Source organism: Salmo salar, chromosome 07 (assembly GCF_965601325.2).
Source record: "Salmo salar chromosome 07, fSalSal1, whole genome shotgun sequence".
NCBI classification, from domain to species: domain Eukaryota; kingdom Metazoa; phylum Chordata; class Actinopteri; order Salmoniformes; family Salmonidae; genus Salmo; species Salmo salar.
The window spans coordinates 30,529,680-30,550,112 of record NC_138297.1 but is presented as its reverse complement, the minus strand read 5'-3'; the positions used below and the strand labels follow the sequence as shown (position 1 = coordinate 30,550,112).

Genomic DNA, 20,433 nt, shown 5'->3' with positions numbered 1-20,433 from the left:
ACCGATGCAGGAACAGTGCATTTAGCACCACATATGACCAGAGCCATCCCCTGCCAGTCTTTACGTCACTCCATTAGGCTCTCGTGTGGCGCAGCGGTCAAGGCACTACATCTCAGTGCAAGAGGCGTCACTACAGTCCCTGGTTAGAATCCAGGCTGTATCACATCCGGCCATGATTGGAGTCCCATAGGGCAGGGCACAATTGGCCCAGCGTCGTCCGGGTTTGGCTGGGGTAGGCCATTATTGTAAATACGATTTTTTTCTTATTTAAACGGACATACCTAGTTAAATAAACATAAAAAAATAGTAATTTCACAAATTACAGTAATAATTAGATGACGTGTCTCCTGCTGTGTTGCAATGAACACATGTTGTACTTGTACCCTGAACTTTTTTGGAAGAACATGAGTCATTTACAGCCTCAACACCAAACTAGACTACCCTCTATTTTTAGTAATGGAGATAAAACGTATCTAATGACTAACATTGTCTGCTTTGGTAACTCACGCCATAAAACAGATGTGACGGACAACCTCCACTCTACCTTACCCTCTAATATTGGTTCAAAAAGCACACCACACTGTGTTAGAATTATAATGACTGGAACTATAGAAGTCAGTATGAGCAATCTACCTTCCACATCAATGTGTAACTACTATAAGCTAGCACTTGGCCACTACCAGCAGGAAGCAAACCTTTGCTCCAGCAAAATCATGAAATATATTTATAGTGTCATTTAGGTATGCATGAATAGCTTTGTCTTTTTAGATATGATCACCCAGACAGACAAACAAAAAACAAACCAGCACACAATCCAGAACATCTAGATGCCACACCACAGTACTAGAGAAATCCTCCTCTTCCTCTATTCACACTAGCTAATAAATACATTATACAAAGCATGAAAGAAATTCAACTTTCAATTCTGTTCCTTGCCATGTACTTGTTTATTCTGATCAACCATAAATGTTTTTTTAAAAAGGTATAAAAACAATCAATTTACGTTCCATCAAACTTCTGCTCGAAAAACAATATAAAAACAAAAAACATACCCATCAACAATGTCACTTTTAGTTAAAGAGGGGAAAATGTAATACCGCAAATGTGTGCCAAATGTCACCACATTCCTTATATAGTGCACTACTTTTGACCAGAACCTTATGGTCAAAGTAGTGTACTATAAAGGGCAGAGAGTGCCATTTGGGAATCAAGGTTGTTTATAGCCGACATGGTCCAACCAATGACTCCAACACGACTTAGTAAGATTGTTTTTATTTTAAATCAAAATAAAAACATCACTGCCCTCCAAAATCCACCATGAACAATAAGCATAGCAACATGTTTTTCTACTGACAAAGACCAAAAAAAAAAATGAACATAAGTGAAGATAGAATAACCACTCCCCCCCCAATCGACGCTTGTCCATTTGGGGGGGGTTCCTGCACCGGGAGAAATTGGGAGAAAGAGAAAAGTGTAAATAAAGTGTATTTTTATTCAAATGCACCATTTCACCACCAGAGTATAGTAGACTTGGTTTGCATCCGAAATAGAACCCTATTACCTATATAGTGTACTGCATTTGTCCAGGGCCCATGATCAAAAGTAGTGCACTACATATGGAAATAGTGTGCCTTTTGGGATATAATCGAAGACTTGGCCTCTGTCAATCACAAGAAAACAAACATCAAAATTAAATAAAAACTAGGGTCATGGGAGAGAATAAAAAAAAAAAAAGGGGACAGATAACAGGGGTCGAAAAGATAAAAAAGGTCCACTTGTAGTTGTAAAGTCTCTGGATATCAATGTCGTCAAGGGGAAAAAAATGTTTCCTTTGAAAAGTTCTTGTTTCCTTTCTTTCAGTCACAAGCTCGTTTAAAATAGGTCATTATAACCATCCCTCGCTTCCTCAGAATCCCCCACTTCTTTGTTAAAAATCCTCAAAGGGCGTGGTGTCACAGCGAGAGCTTGCAGTGACAGAGTTCCTTGTACATGAGTCTCCTCAGTTTGGGCATGTCCTGCTGGCCGAAGCTGAACGGCTGACCCAGGGCTAGAGTCTTGCAGTACTGGAAGGAACACCGACAGAGACAGGTTAGAAATCATGCTTCCCCCTAGTGTTGGACACAAAGGCCCCGAAAGCAACATCCAGGCCCTCTAGCACCAAATTGCTCTACCTTGCCATTCAAAGGGCAACGTTAAGCAGTTAGAATATTAAAGCTATCCAAACCTCAATCTAAATGAGTGACAAGGTCTTGGGAGTAGGGACTAGGCTTGATTTAGAATTCAGCACACAAGTGTGTAGTACAAGGACAGCTATGGACCATGGCTCTCTGATTATAAATCAGGACTTGGACCTACCTGAAGAACAAACGCCCCACAGTCACTGTCATTGTTCTGACGGCCCACATTCTGAAACACAAACAGTAAATGCACTCAGAATATACCCCCACCAATGTCAAACAAACAAAATCTGTTGTTCATTCATGTAAAGCAATTATTGTTACACTATGAATCAGAATTGAAGACAAACCAACTCACCATTTTGAAATAGCCTTTCCACCCTGTAAGGAAATCTCTCTGGTCTTTCTTGACAGCCTCCGCCTGCAGATACTTTGCAATATGCTGAGGTGGAAAACAAAAGAACGAATTTCACTTCATTTCAAAGACAACCAAATAAACAACCAAACAGACCATTCTGAACGAGGTGAAATAAATCAGGTGCTGTAACAAATAGAAATCGAGGTGCCACTAAATCCTAAATAAACGCAGCAAAAAAAGAAACGTCCTCTCACTGTCAACAGCGTTTATTTTCAGCAAACTTAAACATGTGTAAATATTTGCATGAACATAAGATTCAACAGCTGAGTCATAAACTGAACAAGTTCCATAGACATGTGACTAACAGAAATGTAAAAATGTTTCCCTGAACAAGGTTTCCCTGAACAAGGTCAAAATCAAAAGTAACAGTCAGTATCTGCTGTGGCCACCAGCTGCATTAAGTACTGCAGTGCATCTCCTCCTTATGGAGTGCACCAGATTTGCCAGTTCTTGCTGTGAGATGTTACCCCACTCTTCCACTAAGGCACCTGCAATTTCCCGGACATTTCTGGGGGGGAATGGCCCTAGCCCTCACCCTCCGATCCAACAGGTCCCAGAAGTGCTCAATGGTATTGAGATCCGGGCTTATCGCTGGCCATGGCAGAACACTGACATTCCTGTCTTGCAGGAAGTCACACACAGAACGAGCAATATGGCTGGTGGCATTGTCATGCTGGAGGGTAATATCAGGATGAGCCTGCAGGAAGGGTACCACATGAGGGAGGAGGATGTCTTCCCTGTAACACACAGGGTTGAGATTGCTTGCAATGACCACAAGCTCAGTCCAATGATGCGGTGACACACCGCCCCAGACCATGACGGACCCTCCACCTCCAAATCGATCGCGCTCCAGAGTACAGGTCTCAGTGTAACGCTCATTCCATCGACGAAACACACGAATGAGATCATCACCCCGGTGAGACAAAACTGCGACTCGTCAGTGAAGAGCACTTTTTGCCAGTCCTGTCTGGTCCAGCAATGGTGGGTTTGTGCCCATAGGCGACGTTGTTGCCGGTGATGTCTGGTGAGGACCTGCCTTACAACAGGCCTACAAGCCCTCAGTCCAGCCTCTCTCAGCCTATTGCAGAAAGTCTGAGCACTAATGGAGGGATTGTGCATTCCTGGTGTAACTCAGACAGTTGTTGTTGCCATCCTGTACCTGTCCCGCAGGTGTGATGTTCAGATGTACCGATCCTGCGCAGGTGTTGTTACATGTGGTCTGCCACTATGAGGACAATCAGCTGTCTGTCCTGTCTCCCTGTAGCGCTGTCTTAGGCGTCTCACAGTACGGACATTGCAATTTATTGCCCTGGCCACATCTGCAGTCCTCATGCCTCCTTGGAGCATGCCAAAGGCATGTTCACGCAGATGAGCAGGGACCCTGGGCATCTTTCTTTTGGTGTTATTCAGAGTCAGTAGAAAGGCCTCTTTAGCGTCCTAAGTTTTCATAACTGTGACCTTAATTGCCTACCGTCTGTAAGCTGTTAGTGTCTTAACCTCTCTTGGGGAGGTGGGACGCTACGGTTCACACTATTCAACAGCCAGTGAAAAATCAGAGCGCCAAATTCAAAACCACAAAATGTCATAATTCAAAGTTCTCAAACATTCAACTATTTCACAACATTTTAAAGATACACGTCTCCTTAATGTAATCACATTGTCCGATTTCAAAAAGGCTTTACGGCGAAAGCATAAAGTTCGATTATGTTAGGACAGTTCCAACACAAGAAAAAACACAGCCATTTTCCTAGCAAGGGCAGGAGTCACAAAAACCAGAAAACCAGCTAAAATTATGCACTAACCTTTGACGATCTTCATCAGATGACACTCCTAGGACATCATGTTACACAATACATGCATTTTTTGTTCAATCAAGTTGATATTTATATCCAAAAACAGCATTTTACATTGGCGTGTGATGTTCAGAAAATATTTTGCCTCCAATACTGCCGGTGAATGAGCACAACAATTTACAAAAATACTCGTCATAAACGTTGATAAAATATTAAACTGTTATTCAAAGAATTATAGATGAACATCTCCTTTATGCAACCGCTGTGACAGATTTCAAAAAAGCTTCACCGGGAAAGCACACTTTGCAATAATCTGAGTACTGCGCTCAGAAAAAGACATCAAGCAATACAGATACCCGCCATTTTGGAGTCATTTAAATCATAAATAGCATTAGAAATATTCACTTACCTTTGATGATCTTCATCAGAAGGCACTTCCAGGAATCCCAGGTTCACAATAAATGTTTTGTTTGATAAAGTCCATAATTTATGTCCAAATACCTCCTTGTTGTTTGCGTGTTCAGTAAGCTACTCCAAGTGTAGGAAGCGCGGCCAAAATGTCACGACGAAAAGTAAAAAAGTTATATTTACGTTCGTTCAAACATGTCAAACGTTGTATAGGATCAATCTTTAGGGCCTTTTTAACTTAGAACTTCAATAATATTCCAACCGGACGATTCCAATGTCTTGAAAAACGTTTTGGAACACAGCTACCCCTCACGTGAAGGCGCGCCAATGAACTCATGTGCTTTCCTGAGTCAACAACTTCCAACTTCCTTTGTTCGCTCTCTGTTCACCATAGACGTCTCAAACAACTTTCTAAAGACTGTTGACATCTAGTGGAAGCCTTAGGAAGTGCAAAATGAACCCTAAGTCACTTTGTGTTAGATAGGCAATGACTTGAAAAGACTACAAGAACCTGATTTCCCACTTCCTGGTTGGATCTTTCTCAGGTTTTTGCCTGCCATATGAGTTCTGTTATACTCACAGAAATCATTCAAACAGTTTTAGAAACTTCAGAGTGTTTTCTATCCAAATCTACTAATAATATGCATATTCTAGTTCCTGGGCCCGAGTAGTAGGCCGTTTAATTTGGGTACGTTTTTCATCCGGCCGTGAAAATACTGCCCCCTACCCAAGAGAGGTTAACGACTGCTCCACAGGTGTATGTTCATTAATTGTTTATGGTTCATTGAACAAGCATGGGAAACAGTGATAAAACCCTTTACAATGAAGATGTGTGAAGTTTAGAATTTTACGAATTATCTTTGAAAGACAGGGTCCTGAAAAGGGGACGTTTCTTTTTTTGCTGAGTTTACATGACAGAGAAGAAAAAAGGTACGGCACAAAAAAGAACATTCACTCAGATTTTAGCAAGCAAAGTTTCTCTATGTGACCCATGGTCAGGTCTCACTTGGGAAAGAGGTGTTCTGACCGTAACTGGACTTCCGAGTTAAATAAAGGTTAAATATGCATTTGAAAGATGGCCGTCTCACCTTTGGGCAGCGTCGGTTGAGAGTGCGTTGGGAGTCGAAGTAGGTGATTGCCCTACGGGGGATGTCTACGCTGACCAGGGACCAGTGGACCTCCAGGTGGATGGGGATCAGGAGGAGATCCTTCTTGAAGATGTCCACCTGGGAGAGAAGAGGTAGGAACATGTTAAGGCGTTGGTGGTTTAAGGCCCGGATCTCTATGCGTAACAGATTTTCCCCACTCATTATATTCGTGACAGGTGCACAAATGTAAATTGGTTCACAATTTGTTGCATATTTAGTTATAATGCAATATACTGACAACATTTGATTGCTTGATTGAGAAAGGATAATGCAAAGCAGGTATATTGAGGACAACGCAACAAAAAAAAAACTATTAGATAACGAATATCTTTATGGATCCTTACATTCTTTGTCCATCGTTTGACTCCATCGTAGCCTTTCGTCCTCAACTTGTCGTAGAAGAAACTGTTGAAGAAGTGAACCTGGGAGAGAAGAAAAAAAAAGACATCAGATGCTACAGATGTTCTCCCTCACTGAATATAGTGTCAAGAAAAAGTATGTGAACCCTTTGGAATTACCTGGATTTCTGCATAAATTGGTCATAACATTTGATCTGATCATCTAAGTCACAACAATAGACAAACACAGGGTGCTTAAACTAACACACAAATTCAATATTTGTATATTGAATACATCATTTAAAAACATTCATTGTGTAGGTTTTGGAGCCAGGAGTCAGCTAACCTGGAGTCCAATCAATGAGACGAGATTGGAGATGTTGGTTAGAGCGGCCCTGCCCTATAAAAACATTTTTTTTAGTTTGCTATTCACAAGAAGCATTGCCTGATGTGAACCATGTTTCAATCAAAAGAGATCTCAGAAGACCTAAGATTACCACTTGTTGACTTGCATAAAGCTGGAAAGAGTTATAAAAGTATCTCTAAAACTGTGGATTGATGAACATCAAGGTTAAGGCAAATGGTCTATAAATGGAGAAAGTTCAGCGCTGTTGCTACTCTCCCTAGGAATGGCCGTTCTGCAAAGATGACTGCAACAGCACAGCGCAGAATGCTCAATGAGGTTAAGTAAAAAACAAAAAGTTCCAGAAATATCTGGAACATGCCAACATCTCTGTTGACGAGTCTACGATACATAAAACATTAAACAAGAATGGTGTTCATGAGGACACCACGGAAGAAGTCACTGCTGTCCAAAAAAACATTGATGCACGTCTGAAGTTCGTATAAGAACACCTGGATGTTCCACAGCGCTACTGGCAAAATATTCTGTGGACAGATGAAACTACAGTTGAGTTGTTTGGAAGGTACACACAACACTATGTGTGAAGAAAAAAAAGGCACAGCACACCAACATCAAAACCTCATCCCAACTATAAAGTATGGTGGAGGGAGCATCATGGTTTGGGGCTGCTTTGCTGCCTCAGGGCCTGGACAGCTTGCCATCAGACGGAAAAATGAATTCCCAGGTTTATCAAGACATTTTGCAGGAGAATGTTAGGCTGTCTGCCAATTGAAGCTCGACAGAAGTTGGGTGATGCAAAAGGACAACGACCAAAAACACAGAAATCAATCAACAACAGAATGGCTTCAACAGAAGAAAATATGCCTTCTGGAGTGGCCCAGTCAGAGTCCTGACCTCAACCCGATTGAGATGCTGTGGCATGACCTCAAGAGAGTGGTTCACACCAGACATCCCAAGAAAATTGCTGAACTGAAACAGTTTTGTAAAGAGGAGTGGGCAAAATTCCTCATGACCGTTGTGCAGGTCTGATCGGCAACTACAGAAAATGTTTGATTGAGGTTATTGCTGCCAAAGGAGGGTGAAGCAGTTATTAAATGCAGGGGTTCACATACTTTTCCCACCCTGCACTGTGAATGTTTACACTGTGTGTTCAATAAAGACACGAAAACCTATAATTGTTTGTGTTATTAGTTTAAGCAGACTGTGTGTCTATTGTTGTGACTTAGATGAAGATCAGATCAAGTTATATGACAAATTTATGCAGAAATCCAGGTAATTCCGCAAGGGTTCATACTTTTTCTTGCCACTGTACTGTATTCAGGAGAAATATTATATTAATATTTATATAAAATGTATATAAAATATTAATATTATTAAGTATGTTGTATTATACATTTAAAATGGTTCCTACCTTCTCGGACACCGAGTCCATCACAAGGTCACCATACATGTTCATGACCTAAGAAGAGACATTGAATAAACAATGCACAATGCCTTGCTTTTAATCTGTTCAAAAGTAACAGATATTTGCATACAGGGCTCAATCTTAAGTAGACATACCCACAAATAATTTTGCATAAGTCATGCAATTTTTCAATGCAGAAAATGCTAAATGTATGCAGAAATTCATGTTACAAATCAAATCTTAGTCACATGCGCCGAATACAACAAGTGTAGACCTTACAGTGAAACGCTTACTTACGAGCCCCTAACCAACAACGCAGGTAAAAAAATATATAGATAAGAATAAGAAATAAAAGTAATTAAAGAGCAGTAGTAAAATAACAATAGCGAGACTATTTACAGTTGTGGCTAAAAGTTTTGAGAATGCCAAATATTAATTTTCACAAAGTCTGCTGCCTCAGTTTGTATGATGACAATTTGCATATACTCCAGAATGTTATAAAGAGTGATCAGATGAATTGCAATTAATTGCAAAGTCCCTCTTTGCCAGGCAAATGAACTGAATCTCCAAAAAACATTTCCACTGCATTTCAGCCCTGCCACAAAAGGACCAGCTGACATGTCAGTGATTCTCCCGTTAACACAGATGTGAGTGTTGATGAGGACAAGGCTGGAGATCCCTCTGTCATGCTGATTGAGTTCAAATAACAGACTGGAAGCTTCAAAAGGAGGGTGGTGGAATCATTGTTCTTCCTCTGTCAACCATGGTTACCTGCAAGGAAACACGTGCCGTCATCATTGCTTTGCACAAAAAGGGCTTCACAGGCAAGGATATTGCTGCCAGTAAGAATGCACCTAAATCAACCATTTATCGGATCATCAAGAACTTCAAGGAGAGTGGTTCAATTGTTGTGAAGAAGGCTTCAAGGCGCCCAAGAAAGTCTAGCAAGCGCCAGGACCGTCTCCTAAAGTTGATTCAGCTGCGGGATTGGGGCACCACCAGTACAGAGCTTGCTCAGGAATGGCAGCAGGCAGGTGTGAGCGCATCCGCACGCACAGTGAGGCGAAGACTTTTGGAGGATGGCCTGGTGTCAAGAAGGGCAGCAAAGAAGCCACTTCTCTCCAGGAAAAACATCAGGGACAGACTGATATTCTGCAAAAGGTACAGGGTTTGGACTGCTGGGGACTGGGGTAAAGTCATTTTCTCTGATGAATCCCCTTTCCGTTTGTTTGGGGCATCCGGAAAAAAGCTTGTCCGGAGAAGACAAGGTGAGCGCTTCCTTCAGTCCTGTGTCATGCCAACAGTAAAGCATCCTGAGACCATTCATGTTTGGGGTTGCTTCTCAGCCAAGGGAGTGGGCTCACTCACAATTTTGCCTAAGAACACAGCCATGAATAAAGAATGGTACCAACACATCCTCCAAGAGGAACTTCTCCCAACCATCCAGGAACAGTTTGGTGACGAACAATGCCTTTTCCAGCATGATGGAGCACCTTGCCATAAGGCAAAAGTGATAACTAAGTGGTTCGGGGAACAAAACATCGATATTTTGGGTCCATGGCCAGGAAACTCTCCAGACCTTAATCCCATTGAGAACTTGTGGTCAATCCTCAAGAGGGTGGACAAACAAAACCCCACAAATTCTGACAAACTCCAAGCATTGATTATGCAAGAATGGGCTGCCATCATCAGGATGTGGCCCAGAAGTTAATTGACAGCATGCCAGGGCGGATTGCAGAGGTCTTGAAAAAGAAGGGTCAACACTGCAAATATTGACTCTTTGCATCAACTTCATGTAATTGTCAATAAAAGCCTTTGACACTTATGAAATGCTTGTAATTATACTTCAGTATTCCATAGTAACATCTGACAAAAATATCTAAAGACACTGAGGCAGCAGACTTTGTGAAAATTAATATTTGTGTCATTCTCAAAACTTTTGGCCACAACTGTACAGGGTGGTACCGGTTAGTTGAGGTAAAATGTACATGGAGGTAGAGTTATTAAAGTGACAATGCATAGATGATAACAGAGAGTAGCAGCGGTGTAAAAGAGGGGGGGGGGCAATACAAATAGTCTGGGTAGCCATTTGATTAGGTGTTCAGCAGTCTTATGGCTTGGTGGTAGAAACTGTTTAGAAGCCTCTTGGACCTAGACTAGGCGCTCCGGTACCGATTTCCGTGCGGTAGCAGAGAGAACAGTCTATGACTAGGGTGGCTGGAGTCCTTGAATATTTTTAGGGCCTTCCTCTGACACCACCTGGTATAGAGGTCCTGGATGGCAGGAAGCTTGGCCCCAGTGATGTACTGGGCCATTCGTACTACCCTCTGTAGTGCCCTGCGGTCGGAGGCCGAGCAGTTGCCACACCAGACAGTGATGCAACCAGTCAGGATGCTCTCCATAGTGCAGCTGTAGAACTTTTGAGGATCTGAGGACCCACGCCAAATCTTTTCAGTCTCCTGAGGGGGAATAGGCTTTGTCGTGCCCTCTTCACGACTGTCTTGGTGGACCATGCTAGTTTGTTGGTGATGTGGACACCAGGTAACCTGCTCCACTGCAGCCCCGTCGATGAGAATGGGGGCGTTTTCAATCCTCTTTTTCCTGTCGTCCACAATCATCTCCTTTGTCTTGATCACGTTGAGGGAGAGGTTGTTGTCCTGCCACCACACGGCCAGGTCTCTGACCAACTCCCAATAGCCTGTCTTGTCGATCAGGCCTACCTATGTTGTGTCATCAGCAAACTTAATGATGGTGTTGTAGTCGTGCTTGGCCACGCAGTCCTGGGTGAACAGGGAGTACAGGATGAAACTGACTACGCACCCGAGGGGCCCCTGTGTTAGGGATCAGCGTGGCGGATGTGTTGTTACCTACCCTTACCACCTGGGGGCAGCCCGTCAGGAAGCCCAGGATCCAGTTGCAGGTGTTTAGTCCCAGGGTCCTTAGCTAATCAATGAGCTTTGAGGGCACTATGGTGTTGAACGCTGAGCTGTTGTCAATGAATAGTATTCTCACATAGCTGTTCCTTTTGTCAAGGTGGGAAAGGGCAGTGTGGAGTGCAAAAGAGATTGCATCATCTGTGGATCTGTTGGGGCGGTATGCAAATTGAGTGGGTCTAGGGTTTCTGGGATAATGGTGTTGTGAGCCATGACCAGCCTTTCAAAGCACTTCATGGCTACAGACGTGAGTGCTACGGGTTGGTAGTCATTTAGGCAGGTTACCTTCGTGTTCTTGGGCACAGGCACTATGGTGGTCTGCTTAAAACATGTTGGTATTACAGACTCAGACAGGGAGAGGTTGAAATTGTCAGTGAAGACACTTGCCAGTTGGTCAGCGCATGCTCGCAGTACACGTCCTGGTAATCCGTCTGGTCCTGCGTCCTTGTGAATGTTGACCTGTTTAAAGGTCTTACATCAGCTGCGGAGAGCGTGATCACACAGTCTTCTGGAACAGCTGATGCATGTTTCAGTGTTATTTGCCTCGAAGCCAGCATAGAAGTAGTTTAGCTCGTCTGGTAGGCTCGTGTCACTGGGCAGCTCTCGGCTGTGCTTCCCTTTGTAGTCTTATGGTTTGCATGCCCTGCCACATACGACAAGCGTCGGAGCCAGTGTAGTACAATTCGATCTTAGTCCTGTATTGACCCTTGCCTGTTTGATGGTTCGTCGGAGGGCATAGTGGGATTTCTTATAAGCTTCCGGGTTAGAGTCCCGCTCCTTGAAAGCGGCAGCTCTAGCCTTTAGCTCAGTGTGGATGTTGCCTGTAATCCACGGCTTCTGGTTGGGGTGTGTGTGTACGGTCACTGTGGGGACGACGTCATCGAAGCACTTATTGATGAAGCCAATGACTGATGTGGTGTACTCCAATGCCATTGGAGGAATCCCAGAACATATTCCAGTCTGTGCTAATAAAACAGTCCTGTAGCTTAGCATCTGCTTCATCTGACCACTTTTTTTCCTAGTCACTGGTGCTTCCTGCTTTCATTTTTGCTTGTAAGCAATAATCAGGAGGATAGAATTATGGTCAGATATGCCAAATGGAAGGCGAGGGAGAGCTTTGTATGCGTCTGTGTGTGGAGTAAAGGTGGTCCAGAGTTTTTTCCCCTCTGGTTGCACATTTAAAATGTTGGTAGAAATTTGGTAAAACGGATTTACGTTTCCCTGCATTAAAGTTCCCGGCTACTTGGAGCCGGCGGCTCTGCGTGAGCATTTTTTTATGGCGTAATACATCTCATTCAATGCTGTCTTAGCGCCAGCCTCTGACTGTGGTGGTATGTAAACAGCTATGAAAAATACAGATTAAAACTCTAGGTAGATGTTGTGGTCTAAAACTTATGAGATACTCTACCTCAGACGAGCAATAGCTCGAGACTTCCTTAGATATCGTGCACTAGTTGTTAGTTACAAAAAATACATAGTTCGCTGCCCTATCTTACCAGACGACGCTGTTCTATCCTGCCGGTGCAACGTATAACCAGCCAGCTGTATGTTGATAGTGTCGTCGTTCAGCCACGACTCCGTGAAGCATAAGATATTACAGTTTTGAATGTCCCGTTGGTAGTTTAATCTTCAGCGTATATCATCTATTTTATTGTCCAAAGATTGCACGTTTGCTAGCAGAATGGAAAGAATTGGGGGTTCATTCAATCGCCCACAAATTCAAGCAAATCTGGGCCCATTCCCGAGAAAGCAGTATATCGTTCGCATCGGGCTCGTCAGACTCGTTAAAAGGGGGGAAAAAAGGATTCTGCCAGTCCTGATGTCCAGAAGTGATTTTCGGTCATAAGAGACAGTAGCGACAACATTATGTACAAACTAAGAAAATAAATAAGTTACAAACCAAGCAAATGCAAAAACAATTGGATGGGGGCACGTAAAACGTCTGCCTTCTCCGGCACCATTTTACATGAGCAAATATCAAGTTAGAATCCTAGACCCTAGCATGTATGTGGCCTTACAGCGTATGAAAAATGTATTAGTGTGGCTCCACAATAATTGACTATACAAAATACAGATAAAAAAAATAAAAAAAAGGTCAAACATATTTCCTCTGGCGTCATCTATAATACATTACATCAATTGTAACATGCATGCATTAACAAAAAGCTAAGTACAGTAGATAAAAAAGGACATTTAGGCACATATAGAAACACCTTCATTAGAGGATAGGTGGCAGGCTTTGGCACAGGCATTTTACAGTGCCTTCAGAAAGCATCATACCTCGACCTTTTGTTGTTACAAACTGAGATTAAAATGGATTTAACTTTTTGTAATCTACATACAATTCTTCCACTTTGACATTGGAGTATTTTTTATTTTTTTTTATAGAAAATAAAACAAATACTTGATTCAACCACCTGAGTTAATCGATACATGTTAGAGTCACCTTTGGCAGCGATTGCAGCTGTGAGTCTCTGTGTAAGTCTAAGGGCTTTGCACCCCTGGATTGTCCAATATTTGCCCATTATTCTTTAAATTCTCCAAGCTCTGTCAAGTTGGTTGTTGATCATTGCTAGACAGCCATTTTCAAGTCCTGCCATAGATTTAAGTCAGAACATTCAATGTTAAATTATGTTACCTTTATTTAACTAGGCAAGTCAGTTAACAACAAATTCTTATTTTTCAATGATGGCCTAGGAACAGTGGGTTAACTGCCTTGTTCAGGGGCAGGACGACAGAATTTTACCTGGTCAGCTCAGGGATTCGAGCTTGCAACCTTTTGGTTACTAGTCCAATGCTCTAACCACTAGGCTACCTGCCGCCCCCACATACATATATACACACACACACACACACACACACACACACACACACACACACACACATATACTGCTCAAAAAAATAAAGGGAACACTTAAACAACACAATGTAACTCCAAAGTCAATCACACTTCTGTGAAATCAAACTGTCCACTTAGGAAGCAACACTGATTGACAATACATTTCACATGCTGTTGTGCAAATGGAATAGACAACCGGTGGAAATTATAGGCAATTAGCAAGACACCCCCAATAAAGAAGTGGTTCTGCAGGTGGGGACCACAGACCACTTCTCAGTTCCTATGCTTCCTGGCTGATGTTTTGGTCACTTTTGAATGCTGGTGGTGCTTTCACTCTAGTGGTAGCATGAGACGGAGTCTACAACCCACACAAGTGGCTCAGGTAGTGCAGCTCATCCAGGATGGCACATCAATGCAAGCTGTGGCAAGAAGGTTTGCTGTGTCTGTCAGCGTAGTGTCCAGAGCATGGAGGCGCTACCAGGAGACAGGCCAGTACATCAGGAGACGTGGAGGAGGCCGTAGGAGGGCAACAACCCAGCAGCAGGACCGCTACCTCCGCCTTTGTGCAAGGAGGAGCAGGAGGAGCACTGCTAGAGCCCTGCAAAATGACCTCCAGCAGGCCACAAATGTGCATGTGTCTGCTCAAATGGTCAGAAACAGACTCCATGAGGGTGGTATGAGGACCCGACGTCCACAGGTGGGGGTTGTGCTTACAGCCCAACACCGTGCAGGACGCTTGGCATTTGCCAGAGAACACCAAGATTGGCAAATTCGCCACTGGCGCCCTGTGCTCTTCACAGATGAAAGCAGATTCACACTGAGCACGTGACAGACGTGACAGTCTGGAGACGCCGTGGAGAACGTTCTGCTGCCTGCAACATCCTCCAGCATGACCGGTTTGGCGGTGGGTCAGTCATGGTGTGGCATTTCTTTGGGGGGCCGCACAGCCCTCCATGTGCTCGCCAGAGGTAGCCTGACTGCCATTAGGTACCGAGATGAGATCCTCAGACCCCTTGTGAGACCATATGCTGGTGCGGTTGGCCCTGGGTTCCTCCTAATGCAAGACAATGCTAGACCTCATGTGGCTGGAGTGTGTCAGCAGTTCCTGCAAGAGGAAGGCATTGATGCTATGGACTGGCCCGCCCATTCCCCAGACCTGAATCCAATAGAGCACATCTGGGACATCATGTCTCGCTCCATCCACCAACGCCACGTTGCACCACAGACTGTCCAGGAGTTGGCGGATGCTTTAGTCCAGGTCTGGGAGGAGATCCCTCAGGAGACCATCCGCCACCTCATCAGGAGCATGCCCAGGCGTTGTAGGGAGGTCATACAGGCACGTGGAGGCCACACGCACTACTGAGACTCATTTTGACTTGTTTTAAGGACATTACATCAAAGTTGGATCAGCCTGTAGTGTGGTTTTCCACTTTAATTTTGAGTGTGACTCCAAATCCAGACCTCTATGGGTTGATAAATTGTATTTCCATAGATTATTTTTGTGTGATTTTGTTGTCAGCACATTCAACTATGTAAAGAAAAAAGTATTTAATAAGATTATTTCATTCATTCAGATCTAGGATGTGTTATTTTAGTGTTCCCTTTATTTTTTTGAGCAGTATATATATATATATTATATATATATATATAACACACATACACATGCATGCAGTCCATGTCCCCATGTGCAGTTTCAAACCGTAGTCTGGCTTTTTTTATGGCTGTTTTGGAGTAGTGGCTTCTTCCTTGCTGAGCAGCATTTGAGGTTATGTCTACATAGGACTCGTTCTACTGTGGATATAGATACTTTTGTACCCGTTTCCTCCAGCATCTTCACAAGGTCCTTTGCTGTTGTTCTGGGATTGATTTGCATTTTTCGCACCAAAGTACGTTCATCTCTAGGAGACAGAACGCGTCTCCTTCCTCAGCGGAATGACGGCTGCGTGGTCCCATGGTGTTTATACTTGCGTACTATTGTTTGTACAGATGAACATGGTACCTTCAGGAGTTTGGAAATTGCTCCCAAGGATGAACCAGACTTGTGGAGGTCTACAATTTTTTTCCTGAGGTCTTGGCTGATTTATTTTGATTTTCCCATGATGTCAAGCAAAGAGGCACTGAGTTTGAAGGCTGGCCTTGAAATACATCCACAGGTACACCTCCAATTGACTCAAATGATGTAAATTAGCTTATCAGAAGCTTCTAAAGCCATGACATTATTTTCTGGAATTTTCCAAGCTGTTTAAAGGCACAGTCAACTTAGTGTATGTAAACTTCTGACCCACTGGAATTGTGATACAGTGAATTATAAGTGAAATAATTTGGAGTTTTTTTTTTTAACACTTTCAGGTTTGTTTATCAGTTGGTGCCACTTTAGTTCATCGCTCTCTGAAAGTGCTGACTGAATCATTTTGGTAATTTATAGAATACACTGCGCCTGTATGAGTGAGGGGAGTCATATGAATGGAGTTAAAAACAAGGCTGACATGGTATATAAAAATGTACAATTGTAACATCACAAGCCCATAAAAAAATACATGTTGACATAGACGTGCATTTGACAAATTACAAAAGTGTTAGTAAAGGGTCCCACCCACTTGGTCATTGAGCCAATTCTGTCCATACAACGTGCTTAAGTCATCCATGGTGAGGACATGACGCTTGTAGTTGACACGGAACCCTCGCACCATGGCCGTGCCGGACGACCTCTGGTAGGACTGGATTAGGTGTTGGACCACTACTTTCCTGTTGGAAATGGAAAGATGAGATGAGCTATATGGAACTATTACAAAAGTTTTTCTGCATTATACCACCTTGTCTTTTTGGGAAATATCAGATGGCACTGTATCAGTCAAGGATTACTTGAACCATAAACATTTGTTTCTCGTTAAAACTTTACACTGGGCAACAGTTGGGTCATATTCATTAGTGCACAACATAGCGAAAACAAGCGTTTCTTATTGGAGAGTCCAACTTGTCCGTACCAGTTTCAATCAGTTTTCTTCCGTTTGGTTCCCAAGCTCTGGTGATGAACAGGGGGTTCCATCGCAGATGGTTTACATCACGATCTTCAAGTTGTAACATTTGTGTCTTGTCATGACTCATTTCCATGAACATACTCAGAACTTGGGTGATACTAATGACATGTGGGTGGTTTCATCATGTGGGTGTTTCCCATTCCCTATGTTCCAATTCACTCCGGCAGAATGTGTTGGAAGTGTTAAAAACAACTCATTTGGAGGTCTAAAAATTATAGAATTGGAATAATTCTAATTCTATGTCCGAAATTAGAGTGCTGCGTAGAAGCTAGAAGGAATGCGTGACTACTCTCCAGGACAGATGGACTTGGTTTACATTCCACCTGGCCTTGGCAAAGAGCACCAGGCTTTTTATGGCCAACATTTAAAAAGGAACCTCACATTAGGCAGACATCAGGGATATCAGATTGTGTAAATATTAGGCTGTGTTGGTGTCATTCTCTATAAGACATTATGAGTTTGTACTGTATGTGTGGGCACTGTGTGAGAATGTGCAACTGCGCGTGTATTGTTTTGCATGTCTGTGCGTGTTCGCACATCTGCCTGTGTGTGTGAACGTGTATACTACGTGTGTGTGTGTGTGTGTGTGTGTACACACGTCTCAGACCTGTGAGGCTGTGAGAAGTTGTCATTGAAGATGTCTTTTAATTTCTCCACCACATCGTCAGCGTGGATGGGGATCAGACTGCCGTACTTCTGGAGGGAGTCATCCAGGATCCCTGAGACAACGGGAAAACAATACAGAATGTTGGGAGAGTAATATGGAATCACACTGACTGTAGAGGATTCTGTGACCTTGAGCAGCCAAGGACAGTCCTATATTCATATCCTGTTGGTAGCAGATGTGTAACGCTAAACCATACTAACATGTACACATTACCTCAACTACCTCATACCCCAGCACAATGATTTGAGAAAAGAACAAGCTAAATTTCTTACCTGAACAGGGCCCCGTTTCCCAAAAGCATCTTATGGCTAAGTTCATCATTAGACCCATTGAGGTCAATTCTATACAATGTAGCAATTTCGATCTTGTCTCATTGCTGCAACTCCCCAACGGGCTCGGGAGGCGAAGGCGCCCGGCACAAGGAGTCGCTATAGCATGATGAGTCATGTAAAGCCCCCCCCCGGCCAAACCCTACTCAAACAACGTTGGGCCAATTTTGAGCCGCCCTATGAGACTCCCGATCACGGACGGTTGTGACAGCCCGGGATCAAACCCAGGTCTGTAGTGACACCTCTAGCACTGCACCACTCGGGAGGCCCCCTGCCCAATGATTTCAATAGCAGGAAATCCCTGAGTTACTTCATTAAATAATTTAAACTAGAAAAGGTCATTTTCCCAAAGCAAAATTGTATGTTTCAGTTTACCATGCACACAGCTCATGTGTTCCTCAGTGAGAGTGACCTCCACAGGTTTCTCTCTGACGATGGAGTACGATGAGGCCTCTGGTTCCCTTCTTCCGCTCTCCCCCAGACCACCCATCTGACTGCACTGGTAGTCTCCTGAGTAACCATTCAATCGGTTGTCTGCATGGACGACAAAAGTCTAGTAAGTGAATATTATGAAATAATTATAGTATAGTTTATATAAAAATGGTGATACCTTTTGAGATGCATAGTCACAGTCATTGAAACATATCAGCCCAGTGCCAACACAAGCGTTCCAATTTTGCCAACAGTGGGTATATTAGATAAGAATTGCATTTGCCAGCAAAAAATAGAGACTTGTGTGTACCCTCTCAGTTGTTTTGATCATATCAACAGCCCTTTCGAACACTGAGTCTTCAGTTTATCAGATACACCTTCCATGGGATCATCTCACCTCTTTCAGACCCAACGAGCCTCTCGTCATCTGACAGTGGGCTGCTCAGACCCGGGTCCACTCCCCTCCTCTGGCGGTTGGAATACCAACTATACCGACGCCAACTCCTTGCCCTCCTGTGCCCCAGGGTGCCCACCCACTGTGCCCGGTGACGCCAGGTCTTCCAATGCTGGGTGAGACGGAGCCGTAGGCCTTCATGGGAGTGGAGCTTCCTCCAGCGCCTCAGCCTGCGCTGCCTGAGCCCGTTGAGCCTGGACTGGATAGGGACAATGGGAAAGTCCCTGGCTTCAGGTTCGGCCTGGTTGTTGTCATGGTCATCCAGTGGTGATTGCAGCTGGTGATGATGATTCTGCTCTTGTAGGGATGTGGTGGGGACCATGTGTGGGACCTCCCATACGACCTCAGCCTCCTCTCCTTTTTCCTCAGCCTTCTGTCCTTCCTCCTCCTCAACATCATCATCATCCCAGCCCTCACCTTCAATGTCTTCCTCATCATTTTCCCCCTCCATGTCCATGTACTCGGCCTCCCAGGCCACCCTTTCCTTCTGGCCCAGCTTTAGGGGCATGGGGCTGGGAATCTGGTGGGTTGAGGTTGGGTCCATCTCCAGGTGACCCCCAGAGATTGCTACACCACCACCTCCTCCATCCCCACTGTCCTCCTGGCCCACAGCTAGGCCCAGCTGCCCCTGCCAACAGTTCTGTGCTAGGCTGCTACCACTGTCCCTCATGGTCCACGGGCACCCCACGACCTGCGCCAGCTCGTCGCCTGGGGAACAAATAAGGGGGAGAAATTTGAGACAAATGTCACATGATGCACCTCCAATGTTTTTCAGTAGGTAGGACACTACTATAATAAGCAAATCTACAACATGCAAAGCAAGTGCATAGAATTCTGCAACCATGACTGTAACCCCATGTTGGTTTCTGCAACTCATTAGGCCATAAATTAGTACATTACTTTCCGGTTAGCCTAATTGTTGTAAGCAGCTCAACGCTTCAAATTTCAACATAGCGTGCATTGATGCATTTACATCCTGTGCCTTGCGAACGCCATTCATTTTGGTAGTCATTAATTATAACGTTCATCTGGCGAGCTAGCAGGCTGCACTTTATATAAGAAACCTGTGTACTGGAAACAAAAGATACAACTATTGACGATGCAGAAAAGTGAATGATATGTCACAATGTATTCAATGTTGCTCACAAACGCTGGCAAGGTGGCTAGTTAACTATGCAGTTGATAGCTGTCGTTTGCAGCTAACGTTAGCAGCTGATAACTAGCTAACGTTAATGGGATAGCGATTAAACATGTTTAACTTGCTTCGACAGGACCGAAGTTAACTTTAAACTATCAAAACTATTTTACAGTTTAGTATGTTGTTTTGTATGCACATTGTATAAGCAATGCACGATTAACCAATTAAGCGAAAAACGATGCTAGCTACTTAGCAAGGATATAGCTAGCTAGCTAGCTACTTCGCAAGCTAACATTAGCTAAATAGCAACATAAACTGCCGGTCGCCTATCGTTTTTGTCTCAAGTAAAATGCAACCCCACACTCACCGTTAAACTGCAGTTTAGTGCAAATGTGTTTCTAATATACAGTTAAACGTTTGCGTAGTGTTCTAAATAATTTTTGGGACCAAAACAGACGCGACTTTTCTGTTAATAAACCTCATTCAATGAAGCAGACACTGATGTAGTAAAGCAATCGTCACCACCCCCCAGCTAACGTTGATCCCTTTCCG

At 43.6% G+C, this 20,433-nt stretch overlaps 1 protein-coding gene across 1 annotated transcript; it reads right to left on the bottom strand.

Moving 5' to 3' along the window:
- Nucleotides 1-917: 917 nt before the first annotated feature.
- Nucleotides 918-20,425, bottom strand: LOC106608956 (sentrin-specific protease 3). The gene is made up of 11 exons (XM_014207208.3): nt 20,249-20,425; nt 18,687-19,451; nt 18,233-18,391; nt 17,469-17,580; nt 16,421-16,568; nt 8,058-8,105; nt 6,289-6,366; nt 5,885-6,022; nt 2,536-2,619; nt 2,356-2,406; nt 918-2,063 (listed from the first exon to the last, which is right to left on the bottom strand). The coding sequence occupies exons 2-11, from the start codon at nt 19,411-19,413 to the stop codon at nt 1,953-1,955; spliced, it is 1,656 nt and encodes a 551-aa protein (XP_014062683.1). The 5' UTR covers nt 19,414-19,451; nt 20,249-20,425; the 3' UTR covers nt 918-1,952.
- Nucleotides 20,426-20,433: the final 8 nt, after the last annotated feature.

Excerpts from the sequence above, each read along its gene's own strand:
- LOC106608956 (XM_014207208.3), bottom strand. The coding sequence starts at position 19,413 with ATGAGGGACAGTGGTAGCAGCCTAGCACAGAACTGTTGGCAGGGGCAG. Across the intron at positions 8,106-16,420 it reads AGAATTGGCTCAATGACCAA|GTCATGAACATGTATGGTGA; the intron begins GTGGGTGGGACC and ends GTCTCTTCTTAG. Across the intron at positions 2,620-5,884 it reads TCAACCGACGCTGCCCAAAG|CATATTGCAAAGTATCTGCA; the intron begins GTGAGACGGCCA and ends TTTCCACCTCAG.